Consider the following 17,225-nt stretch of genomic DNA (forward strand, 5'->3'; position numbering starts at 1 on the left):
GGCCGTGATGATAGATGTGTGTGTGTGTGTCATCGAGTGTACAGTGGGGAAAAAAAGTATTTAGTCAGCCACCAATTGTGCAAGTTCTCCAACTTAAAAAGATGAGAGAGGCCTATAATTTTCATCATAGGTACACGTCAACTATGACAGACAAAATGAGGAGAAATAATCCAGAAAATCACATTGTAGGATTTTTTATGAATTTATTTGCAAATCATGGTGGAAAATAAGTATTTGGTCAATAACAAAAGTTTCTCAATACTTTGTTATATACCCTTTGTTGGCAATGACACAGGTCAAACGTTTTCTGTAAGTCTTCACAAGCTTTTCACACACTGTTGCTGGTATTTTGGCCCATTCCTCCATGCAGATCTCCTCTAGAGCAGTGATGTTTTGGGGCTGTCGCTGGGCAACACGGACTTTCAACTCCCTCCAAAGATTTTCTATGGGGTTGATATCTGGAGACTGGCTAGGCCACTCCAGGACCTTGAAATGCTTCTTACGAAGCCACTCCTTCGTTGCCCGGGCGGTGTGTTTGGGATCATTGTCATGCTGAAAGTCCCAGCCACGTTTCATCTTCAATGCCCTTGCTGATGGAAGGAGGTTTTCACTCAAAATCTCACGATACATGGCCCCATTCATTCTTTCCTTTACACGGATCAGTCGTCCTGGTCCTTTTGCAGAAAAACAGCCCCAAAGCATGATGTTTCCACCCCCATGCTTCACAGTAGGTATGGTGTTCTTTGGATGCAACTCAGCATTATTTGTCCTCCAAACACGACGAGTTGAGTTTTTACCAAAAAGTTATATTTTGGTTTCATCTTTTCATCTGACCATATGACATTCTCCCAATCCTCTTCTGGATCATCCAAATGCACTCTAGCAAACTTCAGACGGGCCTGGACATGTACTGGCTTAAGCAGGGGGACACGTCTGGCACTGCAGGATTTGAGTCCCTGGCGGCGTAGTGTGTTACTGATGGTAGGCTTTGTTACTTTGGTCCCAGCTCTCTGCAGGTCATTCACTAGGTCCCCCCGTGTGGTTCTGGGATTTTTGCTCACCGTTCTTGTGATCATTTTGACCCCACGGGGTGAGATCTTGCGTGGAGCCCCAGATCGAGGGAGATTATCAGTGGTCTTGTATGTCTTCCATTTCCTAATAATTGCTCCCACAGTTGATTTCTTCAAACCAAGCTGCTTACCTATTGCAGATTCAGTCTTCCCAGCCTGGTGCAGGTCTACAATTTTGTTTCTGGTGTACTTTGACAGCTCTTTGGTCTTGCCCATAGTGGAGTTTGTAGTGTGACTGTTTGAGGTTGTGGACAGGTGTCTTTTATACTGATAACAAGTTCAAACAGGTGCCATTAATACAGGTAACGAGTGGAGGACAGAGGAGCCTCTTAAAGAAGAAGTTTTAGGTCTGTGAGAGCCAGAAATCTTGCTTGTTTGTAGGTGACCAAATACTTATTTTCCACCATAATTTGCAAATAAATTCATTAAAAATCCTACAATGTGATTTATTTTTTTATTTTTTCTAAATTTGTCTGTCATAGTTGACGTGTACCTATGATGAAAATTACAGGCCTCTCTCATCTTTTTAAGTGGGAGAACTTGCACAATTGGTGGCTGACTAAATACTTTTTTTCCCCACTGTATATGGGCATATGGGTCCTGTGTGTGTGGGTAAGACTGAGATTGCTTGCTGGTAAAGAGTGGCGCACGCACACACACATGCACACGCACAACCTTCTGCTCCAGCCCATTCAGGGTTGGACAGGAAAGGAGAGGAAAGACAGGCAAGATGGGAGGAAGTCATATAAGGCCCCAGGAGGACCAACAGGAAGCTGTAGCGACTAAATGAGATGAACGAGACAGAGAGAAATACCGCAAGGCTGTCTTCATTAGGGCACACCGTAGTGAAACGTTTTGCAACAGACAAGGTCCAGATAGTACCTCCCCCATTTTGGCACATTTTCTTCAGCTTCATGCCTACTGAACACCACCCAGACCTCTTTCCCAACCTATCCCGTGAGGTCTTTGCCCTGGAGCAAGCCCAGGACCAGTATTCATCAAGAGTCTCAGAGTGCTGATCTAGGAACATGTCCTCCCTGCCCATAAAAGTCTAATCTCAGTGAGATGTCAGAGATCAGTGTCTTGGGCTTGGCACCGCTCTGGTATTTGCCAACTCCACCCATACATCCACCACCACCACAATTCCTCCCCCCACTGCTACTCTTCCCTCAGCCCCTTTTGATGAGTCACAGTGTACCCCCTCTGGTTCAAGTGAGCCCTGGGTCAAGCCCTGCTGATGGGGTTGGCTCAGGACATGGAGGGTTGGCTGGAGAGGAAGGTGAGGGAGATGGGGGAGGAGAGGTGGGGGGGTGGGGGGTGGAATAAGGGGAGCAAGAGAAAGGGAGAGAGAAAGAGAGGTGAAACCAGAGCGAGAGAGAGAGAAAGAAAGCGAGAGAGAAAGAGAAAGGGTGGGGAGGGGCAAGGAAGGAAGGAAGCCAGTTGGACAGACATGCACTACTAGGGAAAGAGGAAAAGAGAGGGAAGAGGAAGGAGGGTGCATCCCATGGCCTCCGCTGAGGGTAGTCACTCCAATGGGCTCTCAGGGCGGAGGGCTGTTCCGCTCTCCCCGTGTTACGCAACACATTCTTGTTCTCATCCGGCTCGAAGGACCGTTCCCCCACAGCCGGGGAAACGTTAGGTTAGGATTTTTAACATTCAGAGTTAGTTGAATGCACCGACTGTAAATCTCTCTGGATAAGAGCATCTGCTAAATGACATGAGTATAATGTCACATGAAACATAGTAACTAGAATGTACATAAAAACAACTATGATGTACTTTATGGGGTGGGGTCTTTGAAGGTTGCGGTGCAAAGATCAAAGATCAAGATTCTGGTCTTGGGCTGGACATTAGTCAGGAATGTCAGGATTAAAATGGCCCCAGATTAATCTCTGCTGGGGGAAAGACAGAGAGAGAGAAACACAGGGGTAAAGAGAAAAAGACAGAGAGAGTGGGAGAGGGAAACAGAGACAAAGAGAGAGAGGAAGAGAGATACAAAAAGAGAAATACAAAGACAGAGAAAGAGACAAACAGAGAGAAAAACAGAGAGAGAGAGAGAGAGAGAGAGAGAGAGAGGGGGAGGCAAAGAGAGAGGAAGAGAGAAAGCCTACAGACTAATCTGTCATCTGCCCCCTACTCATGCCAGATGCCCACTAGTCTTGATGTTGTCGCACCAACTGGGCTAGGCTCAACAAGCCACTCCCCACTTACAGCCACCCAGAACAGCCTATGATCCAAGCTCATAAGACTTGGGAAGTACAACACACATTCAATCAAAACAAATACATACACAATCAGGTTGTACTGTATATCTTTTCTTATATTTTGGGAAATTATTAGTTGTTAGTTACAAACACAACCAATAGATATTATTTACTTTATTTGCTGCCCACCCAAACCTCTTTATTTTTCTCCCCTCACATCTTATGTCAGTCTCTCATTCACTTTCTTTCCTCTTTCTCTTTCACTGTGCAGTGTATGGAGGTAGCGCCACGGTTGGGTTTGGCCCACTGTGAGCATATTGTGTGCACATGGCAGCCATATGTAGACTTTTCTACAGCATTGCAGAAGCCAACAGTGACCTGAATTCCACTGCATCTATCCTATCGCCATCAGTACTCATTTCAAATGGCAACCTTACACTTTGGCTCTTTTGCCAGGAATTGCAACAGGCATTTCACCTAACCATACTGGCATCACAACAAACTAGCACACTACAGACAAGCGCACAGATATGCATGCGTGCGCGCACACACACACACACACACACACACACACACACACACACACACACACACAACATTTACAGAGATTACAGAGAGAACCCATTTTCAATTATCCAAATGTGAGAGCAATTCTGTTTTGATGATTAAATGATATCACCCAAGCCAGAATTGCCAGATTAACAAAAAAATGTACTGTCACCGCTCCACCCAGAGTCAAAGTTTCACATGTGGCACATAAATCATTGGTGTGTGCGTGCCGTGAACACATGACACTGGAAAGAAACCGTTTTAATGAGCCCAAAGTCAATTAATGGAAGCTAAACATTCTGTATCAGGAAATTCTGCGGCCTGCCCTAAATGGCTATTGTGATTAGTGGTATCCATTATACTTGCCCAAATCAATCGCAATTGTTCCCAGGTTCCTTTGGATTTGTTTGAGAGTTAGCGAACGGCACGGAAGGATCTCGTGAGGATAGACCGAGAATACTGTAAAGAACCAAGGGGCACGAAGCCCAACACGCTGTGGTCTTGACGTAAGAATGACGTCAGTTAGCGAAATACGACACAAGTCCTATGCCTGTACTTCATGGTATCTGTGGACCAATAGGTGATGCTGTATGAAGATCAACAGGTTTGAATCAATAAATGTATTTCTTGCAGTGTTTTACGCAGCTGGCACTACAAAATGTTGACTGGCATGAGTGTACATATCCGAAAGGAAGTATGGTAATATGACCCCGACTTTCAGTATCTCTAATAAAACGGGTGTCGGTCACACTTTATTTAGATAGTCCCATATCTGTTGACAAGCAACTGCTTGCCAAGGTGATGGTTAGGGTTAGGTTTAGAATAAGGGTTAGGGTAAGAGTTAAGATTAGGGTTAACTTCAGGGTTAGGATAAGGGTTAAGGTTAGGGCTAGGGTTACAGGATAGTTAGTTGAAATGTTGTTGACAGTTATTGAACATCTACAAATTATCGACTTGGGACTATCCAAATAAAGTGTTACTGGGGTGCCAAAACATAACCCGTTGTGTATTAATGTGGCACAATTACTGCCCACTGTAAACACAACTCTATTTTAGAACTAAACCTACAGTGGGGAAAAAAGTATTTAGTCAGCCACCAATTGTGCAAGTTCTCCCACTTAAAAAGATGAGAGGCCTGTAATTTTCATCATAGGTACACATCAACTATGACAGACAAATTGAGGGAAAAAAATCCAGAAAATCACATTGTAGGATTTTTTATGAATTTATTTGCAAATTATGGTGGAAAATAAGTATTTGGTCACCTACAAACAAGCAAGATTTCTGGCTCTCACAGACCTGTAACTTCTTCTTTAAGAGGCTCCTCTGTCTTCCACTCGTTACCTGTATTAATGGCACCTGTTTGAACTTGTTATCAGTATAAAAGACACCTGTCCACAACCTCAAACAGTCACACTCCAAACTCCACTATGGCCAAGACCAAAGAGCTGTCAAAAGACACCAGAAACAAAATTGTAGACCTGCACCAGGCTGGGAAGACTGAATCTGCAATAGGTAAGCAGCTTGGTTTGAAGAAATCAATTGTGGGAGCAATTATTAGGAAATGGAAGACATACAAGACCACTGATAATCTCCCTCGATCTGGGGCTCCACGCAAGATCTCACCCTGTGGGGTCAAAATGATCACAAGAACGGTGAGCAAAAATCCCAGAACCACACGGGGGGACCTAGTGAATGACCTGCAGAGAGCTGGGACCAAAGTAACAAAGCCTACCATCAGTAACACACTACGCCGCCAGGGACTCAAATCCTGCAGTGCCAGACGTGTCCCCCTGCTTAAGCCAGTACATGTCCAGGCCCGTCTGAAGTTTGCTAGAGTGCATTTGGATGATCCAGAAGAGGATTGGGAGAATGTCATATGGTCAGATGAAACCAAAATATAACTTTTTGGTAAAAACTCAACTCGTCGTGTTTGGAGGACAAAGAATGCTGAGTTGCATCCAAAGAACACCATACCTACTGTGAAGCATGGGGGTGGAAACATCATGCTTTGGGGCTGTTTTTCTGCAAAGGGACCAGGACGACTGATCCGTGTAAAGGAAAGAATGAATGGGGCCATGTATTGTGAGATTTTGAGTGAAAATCTCCTTCCATCAGCAAGGGCATTGAAGATGAAACGTGGCTGGGTCTTTCAGCATGACAATGATCCCAAACACACCGCCCGGGCAACGAAGGAGTGGCTTCGAAGAAGCATTTCAAGGTCCTGGAGTGGCCTAGCCAGTCTCCAGATCTCAATCCCATAGAAAATCTTTGGAGGGAGTTGAAAGTCTGTGTTGCCCAGCGACAGCCCCAAAACATCACTGCTCTAGAGGAGATCTACATGGAGGAATGGGCCAAAATACCAGCAACAGTGTGTGAAAAGCTTGTGAAGACTTACAGAAAACGTTTGACCTGTGTCATTGCCAACAAAGGGTATATAACAAAGTATTGAGAAACTTTTGTTATTGAAAAAATCTCATTTTGTCTGTCATAGTTGACGTGTACCTATGATGAAAATTACAGGCCTCTCTCATCTTTTTAAGTGGGAGAACTTGCACAATTGGTGGCTGACTAAATACTTTTTTCCCCCACTGTATATAGTGACTTCTCTGGGAGACACCATTTGGGGAGTGCCAGGCCCCCACAAAAACATACAGAGATGGTTTGCTCCACTGTTTGGCCCAGATATGTCACTCCTACTCCAGACTTCACCGAAGCTTATTTCTCTTTGTGAAAAAAGGAGCTGCATTTCATCATAATAATCCCTCACTCCCGGTGACATGGAAACACACTCAGTTTTGTTTTTCCTAAAATTTTCCCCCACTACTTTCTCTCTACTGTGTTGTGCAAAGCTTCAGCTCAACATGACGGAGCTCAGTTTTGGTGTAAGGTCCTACAGCCAGATGTTCAGATGAAAAGACGTCCAAATTAACCAGAACTAGTAAAACACCTGACAGGTGTGGCATATCAAGAAGCTGATTAAACAGCATGATCATTACACAGGTGCACATTGTGCTGGGGACAATAAAAGGCCACTCTAAAATGTGCAGTTTTGTCACACAACACAATGCCACAGATGTCTCAAGTTTTGAGGGAGATTACAATTGGCATGCTGAATGCAGGAATGTCCACCAGAGCTGTTGCCAGAGAATTGAATGTTAATTTCTCTACCATAAGCCACCTCCAACAGTGTTTTAGAGAATTTGGCAGTACGTCCAACCGGCCTCACAACCGCAGACCACGTGTAACCACACCAGCCCAGGTCCTCCACATCCGGCTTCTTCACCTGCGGGATTGCCTGAGACCAGCCACCCAGACAGCTGATGAAACTGAGGAGTATTTCTGTCTGTAATAAAGCCCTTTTGTGGGTAAATCTCATTCTGATTGGCTGCGCCTGGCTCCCCAGTGGGTGGGATCCAATTACGATCTTGTCTCATCGCTGCAACTCCCCAATGGGCTCGGGAGAGGCGAAGGTCGAGTCATGCGTCCTCCGAAACATGACCCGCCAAACCACGCTTCTTAACACACGGAAGCCAGCCGCACCAATTCACCGTTCAACTGACGACCGAAGTCAGCCTGCAGGCGCCCGGCCTCCACAAATAAAGCCCCCCCGGAAAAAAACATCCCCTAACCCGGACGACACTGGGCCAATTGTACGCCGCCCTATGGGACTCCAGGTCACGGCCAGTTGTGACACAGCCTGGGATCGAACCCAGGTCTGTAGTGACGCCTCAAGCACTGCGATGCAGTGCCTTAGACCGCTGTGCCACTCGGGAGTCCTGTATGCTCTCTTTTTACCATAGCATTTCAGTGTGACTATGTAAGGGAGGCTGGTGTCTATTTAAATCGCAGGATGGCCTCATTGTAATGGCTGGAATGGTAGGAAAGTTTGCACGCATCCACCGATTTCTCCAATCATCTGATTTCCTTCTCCATCAGTCTCCACTGGTGTATATACTGTAGTATAGGCTTGCCCAACCCTCTTCCTGGAGATCTAGGTTTTCAGGGCCAACCCACATTTTTTGCACACCTGATTCTACTTATTAGCTGCTTACCAAGACCTTGGTCGCGTTCCTCTGCTTAGATGTTGCATGCATCAACCAATGGTTGCGTGCCATGTCATCGACTGTGCAGTAGAGCACCAGACTACTATGATATATGATGTGGTTAGTTGATACCTAAACAGTGGAAGCTGTTGGGAGGAGCTATAGGAGGAGGGGCTCTGTGTAATAGCTGGAATGGAATTACTGGAACGGAGTCAAATGTGTTTGATACCGTTCAATTGATTCTATTCCAGGCATTACAATGAGCCCGTCCTCCTATAGCTCCTCCCACCAACCTCCACTGTACATAAAATACCTATCCAGGCGTTGTAAGATCTGGCATGCGTCAGCAACGTCTGAGCAGGGAAACACAACCTTTAACTAGCTGAATCAGGTATGTTAGGTTAGGGTTGGACTCCAGGAAGAGTGTTGGGCAGCCCTGCTGTAGTAGGTGATGGAAATATGTTTTTCTCCCCAACTCACCACCAGTTCAGAGAAACGTGCGTGCAGTTCCTCGGCCGGGGGCATGGGTGCACTGAACTCCAGCAACTGCAGTGGCACGCTGTCCTTCAGGTTGATCTCCGGGGGCTCGCTGCTGCCGAAGCAGCACAGGAACCCCAGGGCGGGGCGCGTCCGCTTGCTTGGGGGCATCGTGGACCACCGGAGAGTAGGGGACGAGGAGGGTAAGGGGGGGGGAGTAAAGGGGTGGTGAGGCTGCTATCTAGGGGGCATGATCTGAAAGACAAGAGAGAAAGAGAGGTAAGGCTAGAATTAGGGCAAAGCAACCCAAGAGGGTGGCTTGTCACAGCAACATTGAGTGTTGCAACATTGTTGAGAACTTCACAGCCTGACATGCGCAAAGATATAGTGCTGTACAATCACAGAACCTCCTACGGAGTGAAAAAAACAACAGGTATAATAATATGGATACTGTGATTCAATATTACAGCATCATCTGCAGTCATGTTGATAGCCATATCCTCTTCCCTGACTCGCCTTTTATATTTTCCTTCCAATTTGGTGTACTGGTATAAAATGGGACACAAGGTTTGCCAGATCTTCCCCTAACAATATTCCTAGGTAAGCAGGTTAGGTTACCATAAACCCGTGAATGAAGGGCTAGTAAAAAGTGAAGAAGGCTTCCCTTCCAGAAAACCCTCTCACTCTGAGCCAAGAATGAAGATGTGTTTCTTTCTATAAAACCACACTGAACCCCTCACCCATGTCCACTCAAGGGGCCATACTCTTCATCCCTCCCTCTCTTCCTCCATCTCACGCAGGGGGTATAAGGAAAGGGAGGGGTCACAGCGGGCTGAGATGCGGTCTGCAGGGACTGGCACCCATCTCCTCTCTGTGCATTCGCATGGGCCCTATTTGGCCCTCTTCGACCACCTACAACGAGGCCACTGTCTCTGTGGGGCGAGGGCGCAGGCAGTGGCACTAAAAGATGGCTGTACCACGCTCGCTTCACTCGAGCAGCACAAAGAAGATGGGGATGGGGGGGGTTTGCGCAGCAATGGGCTGGTTATACTCTGAATGACACGGTCTACAATAAGGGCAGATTTTTCAATGAGACTAGATGACAGGAGGATTTCCGAGCTGCAGAGATTAGAAAAGGATATGGGTGGTCTGCGGCGTATGAATGCTTACTCTCATCCCGGTGTTGCACAGACGCACATGCACGTGCAGATGTATTTATAATCATTCACAAAGCATAATAATCCATAAGCATTTATAAGACATAACACTGGCACACTGTTCCCTATACAGTGCGTTACATTTGACCAGAGCCCAAATCTCAAGCATCTCTCTTGCAGGTTCCCTAAGCGTTTCCTGAACGTAGGAGTGAGTTTCCACTGCAATCTCTAAAAATAGATGGTAGCCAACACACTGTAAATTCTTTATGAATATGCTCCTTTCTCAACAGAGACTGAGGGGGAAAAACGCTACAAAAAAATAACACTTGGTTTCTCTCATTCTTTCTCTCATTTGTTTTTCCACCTCCTACACCTGCTCTCTCTTTATAAGTAAATTAAGAAACATTACAATTGTGACTGAAACATGGACTTCAGAAGCACATTATATGTGTGGTCAGGCACTCAGGAAGAATCAATGTTTTCCATAGAGTCCATACAAATAATATGGTAATCAACAGAATGTAGTTTGTCAAGGAGAAATAACAGACTTGCTCTGACCCTCCTAAGTAAAACAATTATTTGTATGTATGTGTGGCTGTGCTCAATCTGTCTTTGTAGGTTTGCAAGCCAGTACTGGTTATACTTTATACAGTATGTGCGAGTTTGACATTGCATCTGTGTGTTTGTGTATGTAGGTGTGTGTGTGTTTGTACAGGCACAAACACTCGGGCACACACACACACACACGGGTACCGACACAAACAGACAAAAAAACTGACAAACAGGCAAACAGACCCAAACATTCGCAGGGGAGGTGTGACATTCCAATGCTATCACTGTCCCCATGGAGACCACCTGGTAGTAGCGTGGGGCTAACGTTGTCTTAATTTTACTACGGCATTTACGTCAGCGTTGCGGTCAGATAAGGGCAATTCCACAGTAACGGAATTGCGCTGAGAGTCTGATTTTTCACTTAAAATGTATGCCAAACAAAGACCATTGATTTGAACGTTTAACAAACCATACAACTCTACGAACAAGGACGACTTTTAACCAATTACACTGAACATGTTACAAAAACACATTTACTGAAAGAACTGTGCGGTGCAAAGTTTGGTAATAGAATTTTGTTATTTTGTGTCCATATATCTGCTCAGAATTAGCATTCAACGATGTCTGCAGAAAGAACGGGGTGTCAGCTATGACATGACACATTGACTTAGAAAAACATATTTAGGTTATTGTGTGAAGGGGATTTACACCCGGTAACGGAATTGCGGTAACGGAATTTCATTATGGGTCCCTGATCTGTACTATACAGAAATGTATAATTATGGATATGAATGTAATTATCTTCATGGTGATGTATCCTAAATAGGTACACAAAGATAGAAATATGCAATATCCTCCATTGCATATTTCGGTATTATTCTGCACACTGGCTATTATTTTAATGAGCACTGGCCCCAAACAAGACCAAATCTGGTTAGTCCGGACCCGACCAAATCTGAACCAATCATAGAAGTCTATAGTACAGTACAGCACAGCACAGCACAGTAGAGTTCAGTATAGTTCAGTACAGTACAGTAAAGTAGAGTGTAGTTCAGTACAGTATAGTTCAGTACAGTACAATACATTATAGTGTACTCAAATCTAGTGTGCTCTACTGTGTACTGAACTATATTCTACTGTACAGTACTGCACTGAACTATACTCTACTTTTCTTTACCGTACTCTACTGTGCTGTACTGTGCTGTACTGTCCAAACTTGTGAACCCAACTGTGGTTTGTGACTACTATGATTTCCCATTGTAGCCAATTCAATTGCAGAAATTCCGTTACCAATTTTTCTGGAAATTCCGTTACAGATTTGATAATGACATTGAGTTTTAATAACTGAATAATTAATAAACAAAAGTTATATCAGTAAAAACCCTATAACTAATTTATAGGTCTACCTGTACGTGTTATTTCTGTGAATTTATGTTAAAGATATGTGGGTTTTTGGTAAGAGAATGTCAAGGCTCAAGGCAATGTTTTTTAAACTTACAGAAGTCAGAAACATTTATCAAAAACTAATTATAAGTATTGATATTAGTTGGCAGGGGACTAAGACCCGTTTTCCATCCTTTTGACCAGAAATCAAAGCCTTTGCATATTCCTAATTTTTAGGATGGAAAAATTTTAGAAAAATTTATTTATATGCCTTAATTTCGCAAAAATAGACTCTTAACTTCCATGTGACACCCAATTTGACATCCTTCTATGAACTTCACATGTTCGTGCTCATGGGTCCTTTTAGACTTGCCAGCCTCTTCCATCAATCTGCCAGACTGTCTGTCTGTCAATGGGGACAGGGTCTTAAAAGGGGCAATTTGGGATAGCTTAGAAATGCCTCATGAGTTTAAATTCAACGGTCAGACTTCATCAGAACCCGAAATATCATCTTGTTTTACTCAATGTTTGTAAACAAACACTAGCTTTAAAGCATGGTTAAAACTATAATTTTGTTCTCCTGGATGGTCAGTCTTTGTATCCATAGCTGCATACCCCATCCATCAGCTGTTCAACAAAAAGCTCCCGGATGGTCATGTATCACTCCCCACCGGAGACAGGAATTCCCGCATTTACCCGTCCTCCTGCATTAACTTGCCACTCTCCCCCTCTGTTTTCAACTGTGTAAATGAAGTGAAAATGTCAAAATATTTTGGGGAAAAAGTGGCGGGGTATCCTGTTTGTTGTAGTATGAATAAAGTTGGACAGAATGTTGACACACATCCCATAAAGCAGTTCCTTCCATAGGATATAATACACTGACTAGATGTGACCACCCATCACGTCAACTGCCACCAGAGTCGTTCATCTGCAGGCCAGGGTAGCATTTTCTGTCAACTAAACTGGAATTAATCAATCAACATAATAGTGATGACAGATGTAAGTAAATGTTTTATTAGGTCTACAGTTGCATAGGCCTGCATGATGCAAACATGCATAAAGCAAGCTCAGTCCTGTGAGTTCTATTGTCTATCAGTTGTTGTCTCTGTCTCTTGTCTAAATATAATTCTTATGAACAAGTATAAGGTTGCTGCAGTTTGACAGGGTTTTCATCCCCTCCAGGGAAGCAGTTCTTTTCTGGAGTTTTTTTTTTTTTAAACCATGTGACCTGATTAGGAAAAACTGGTCCCATCACAGCCCATATAAAAGCTTTTTACAACTGATTAATCACTCTCATACCTTACAGGGTCCAGAGTTTTCCTGGTTAGGTTAATTTCCCCACCACTCTGGGACCTATGGTGCCACCAGTCTGCTTGCAGTTGTCAGTTATCGTCAGGTATGTGGATGATCAGGGCTTTATTCAGGAACGTTTCTTGGGCTACTTTGATGTGTCAAGTGGGCGAGATGCGCAGTCTGTGAATTCTGAAATGTTTGAGTTTAACTTCATGGAGAAACTCCTTGTCAAAAACTACGATGGAGCAGCTGTAATGGAATGTATCTGCTATTTGTATTTACAGCTAAGTCTCCTCCTGTTCCCTGATTAAGAGGTGATGACAACTCCACTCCACTTCCATTGTCAACTCTCTCCTGACATGAACTGAAGCAACGTCTCATGTGCCCGCTCATCCACTGGCACATTGAATGTTTCCTCTCCAAGCACTGAGTACCCATATCAATGCTCTCTCATTACTGTATGTAGAGTCAATCACAAACACAATCACATTATTACACATCAATGATTTTACTCCTTGCTTGGACTAACTCATTCTTAGCTCTTTCGTCTAACTGTGTAGTGTGATGCGTTATTGTTTTTTGTCTCCCCAGTCAAATCCTGTCCTGCACTGAAGTCAAGCCTCTGAACACCTCAACTCATGCCTCATACCCTCATTCAATCACTGCTGTGATCCCTTCCCAACACTGTGTAAGTATCCCTCTCATTCCCATTCCCCATAATACTGTACTATAAATGTCTTCATTAAATGCTTTAGGTTAAAATGATTCGTTTTTGACGATTTTTGAAACACACTGTCGTCTCCGTGTGTTCCGCGCCTATAACGTGGGTCTCCCATCCTTCAAAATGTTTCAAGTCACCAGCCTCCACTGACATGCACACACACACATCCTGGAGCAGAGAGGATCATGCTGGCTGCTCTGCATTTGATTTCTCCAGAGAGCAGCAGCAGTGACGATGAGAGAAGGATGGGAGGGAGGGAGGGAGACTGGGAGAAAAGGGTCCATATCAGGTGATATAAAAAATATAAATAAAAACATGCAACAATTTCAAATATTTTACTGAGTTACAGTTCATATAAGGAAATCAGTCAATATAAATAAATAAATTAGGCCCTAATATATGGATTTCACATGACTGGGCAGGGGCGCAGCCATGGGTGGGGTGGGCCTGGGAGGGCATAGGCATACCCACTTGGGAGACAGGCCCAGTCAATCAGAATGAGTTATTCCCCACAAAAGGGCTTTATTACAGACAGAAATAATCTTCAGCACCCCCTCCCCCCTCAGACAATCCCGCAGGTGAAGAAGCTGGATGTGAAGGTCCTGGGGTGGCGTGGTTACACGTGGTCTGAGGTTGTGAGGCCGGTTGGACATACCGCCAATTTCTCTAAAGCAACGTTGGAGGCAATGTATGGTAGAGAAATGAACATTCAATTCTCTGGCAACAGCTCTGATGGACATTAATGCATTCAGCATGCCAATTGCATGCTCCCTCAAAACTTGACATCTGTGGCATTGGGTTGTGTGACAAAACTGCACATTTTAGAGTGGCCTTTTATTGTCCCCAGCACAAGGTGCACCTGTGTAATGATCATGCTGTTTAATCAACATCTTGATATGCCACACCTGTCAGGTGGATGGATTATCATGGCAAAGGAGAAATGCTCAGTAACAGGGATGTAAACAAATTTGTGCACAACATTAAAGAGAAATAAGCTTTTTGTGCCAATGGAAAATGTATGGGACCCTAGATTTCAGTTCATGAAACATGGGACCAACACTTTACATGTTGCTTTTATATTTTTCGTCATTATATTTACATGACACGTTTTTGACATTCTAGAGAAGGCAGACCATTTCAAATGGATATGTTGAGTTTTGTGGATATGCACCATATCCTGACAAATTCTGAATCCAGGTGTGTCTTTTAGACACATATGATAATGGGAATACTCTGAATATCACAAATGGACATTTCCTATCCTGAGATATGTGACATCCTATTTTCTCTCTTAATTTTGACAAATACTATATATAGTATTGTATACACAGCATTCAAGTTAGGAATCTATATTGAAACCAGATATGCGTCTCTTGGCTGAGGTCCATATCCGGATCTTGAAATACTTTTGATATGCTGAAAATAAGGACGATTTCTGATGCGTTTCGGAGTTTTCAGCACATGCTCAATCATTTGACAAATTTGAATTACATCATTTTATTTCATGCACATATCATTTTTGGATTCCCTCCGGATATCATACAGTGCCTTCAGAAAGTATTCATGCCCCTCGACTTATTCCACATTTTGTGGTTGTTACAGCATGAATTCAAAAAAGATTAAATCCCTATTTTTCTCACCCATCTACACACAATACCCCATAATGACAAAATGAAAACATGTTTTTAGACATATTGAAAATGAAACACATACAGTGCCTTCGGAAAGTAATCAGACCCCTTGACTTTTTCCACATTTTGTTAGGTTACAGCCTTTTCCTCATCAATCTACACACAATACCCCATAATGACAAAGCAAAAACTGGTTTTTAGAAATGTTTGCTAATTTATAAAAATACTACATTTACATAAGTATTCAGACCCTTTACTCAGTGCTTTGTTGAAGCACCTTTAGCAGTGACTACAGCCTCAAGTCTTCTTGGGTATGACGCTACAAGCTTGGCACACCTGTATTTGGGGAGTTTCTCCCATTCTTCTCTGCAGATCCTTTCAAGCTATGTCAGGTTGGATGGGGAGTGTTGCTGCACAGCTATTTTCAGGTCTCTCCAGAGATGTTAGATCGGGTTCAAGTCCGGGCTCTGGCTGGGCCACTCAAGAACATTCAGTGACTTGTCCCGAAGCCACTCCTGCATTGTCTTGGCTGTGTGCTTAGGGATGTTGGCCTGTTGGAAGGTGAACCTTGACCCCAGTCTGAGGTCCTCAGCACTCTGGAACAGGTTTTCATTAAGGATCTCTCTGTACTTTGCTCAGTTCATCTTTGCCTCGATCCTGACTAGTCTCCCAGTACCTGCCGCTGAAAAACATCCCCACATCATGATGCTGCCACCACCATGCTTCACCGTAGGGATGGTGCCAGGTTTCCTCCAGACATGACGCTTGGCATTCAGGCCAAAGAGTTCAATATTGGTTTCATCAGACCAGAGAATCTTGTTTCTCATGGTCTGAGAGACTTTAGGTGCCTTTTGGCAAACTCCAAGCGGGCTGTCATGTGCATTTTACTGAGGAGTGGCTTCCGTCTGGCCACTCTACCATAAAGGCCTGATTGGTGGAGTGCTGCAGGGATGGTTGTCCTTCTGGAAGATTCTTCCATCTCCACAGAGGAACCCTAGAGCTCTGTCAGAGTGATCATCGGGTTCTTGGTCACCTCCCTAACCAAGGCCCTTCTCCTCTGATTGCTCAGTTTGGCCGGGCGGGCAGCTCTCGGAAGCGTCTTGGTGGTTCCAAACTTCTTCCATTTAAGAATGTGTTTTTGGGGACCTTCAATGCTGCAGACATTTTTGGGTACCCTTCCCCAGATCTATGCCTAGACACAATCCTGTCTCGGAGCTCTACGGACAATTCCTTCAACCTCATGGCTTGGTTTTTGCTCTGACATGAACTGTCAACTGTGGCACCTTACATAGACAAGTGTGTGCCTTTCCAAATCATGTCCAATCAATTGAATTTACCACAGGTGGACTCCAATCAAGTTGTAGAAACAGCTCAAGGATGATCAATGGAAAGAGGATGCCCCTGAGCTCAATTTCGAGTCTTATAGCAAAGGGTCTGAATACTTATGTAAATAAGGTATTTCTGTTTTCTATTTTAATACATTTGCCAACATTTCTAAAAACCTGTTTTCGCTTTGTCATTATGGGGTATTGTGTGTAGATTGCTGAGGATTTATTTTTATTTAATCAATTTTAGAATAAGGCTGTAACGTAACAAAATGTGGAAAGCGTCAAGGGGTCTGAATACTTTCAGAAAGCACGGTATATACACTATATATACCAAAGTATGTGGACACCCCTTCAAATTAGTAGATTTGGCTATTTCAGCCACACCCGTTACTGACAGGTGTATAGAATCGAGCACACAGCAATGCAATCTCCATAGACAAATATTCGCAGCAGAATGGCCTTACTGAAGAGCTCAGTGACTTTCACCGTGGTAACGTCATAGGATGCCACCTTTCCAACAAGTCAGTTCGTCAAATTTCTGCCCTGCTAGAGCTGCCCTGGTCAACTGTAAGTGCTGTTATTGTGAAGTGGAAACGTCTAGGAGCAACAACGGCTCAGCCGCGAAGTGGTAGGCCACACAAGCTAACATAACGGGACCACCAAGTGCTGAAGCGCGTAAAAATTGTCTGGCCTCGGTTGCAACACTCACTACCGAGTTCCAAACTGACGAGTTCCAAGCCTAAGATCACCATGCGCAATGCCAAGCGTCAGTTGGAGTGGTATAAAACTTGCTGCCATTGGACTCTGGAGCAGT

At 44.0% G+C, this 17,225-nt stretch overlaps 1 protein-coding gene across 3 annotated transcripts in view; it reads right to left on the bottom strand.

Annotated features, from left to right (window-relative positions):
* Positions 1-17,225, bottom strand: part of daam2 (dishevelled associated activator of morphogenesis 2) — a 215,432-nt gene that overhangs the window by 113,417 nt on the left and 84,790 nt on the right. For all 3 annotated transcript variants that reach the window (XM_045211645.1, XM_045211643.1, XM_045211644.1), the window contains exon 2: positions 8,350-8,601. In XM_045211645.1, coding sequence (XP_045067580.1) covers positions 8,350-8,517 — 168 coding nt within the window. In that variant the 5' untranslated portion in view covers positions 8,518-8,601. The remainder of the gene's footprint in view (positions 1-8,349; positions 8,602-17,225) is intronic.

Source organism: Coregonus clupeaformis, chromosome 37, assembly GCF_020615455.1.
Source record: "Coregonus clupeaformis isolate EN_2021a chromosome 37, ASM2061545v1, whole genome shotgun sequence".
Lineage (NCBI taxonomy): Eukaryota > Metazoa > Chordata > Actinopteri > Salmoniformes > Salmonidae > Coregonus > Coregonus clupeaformis.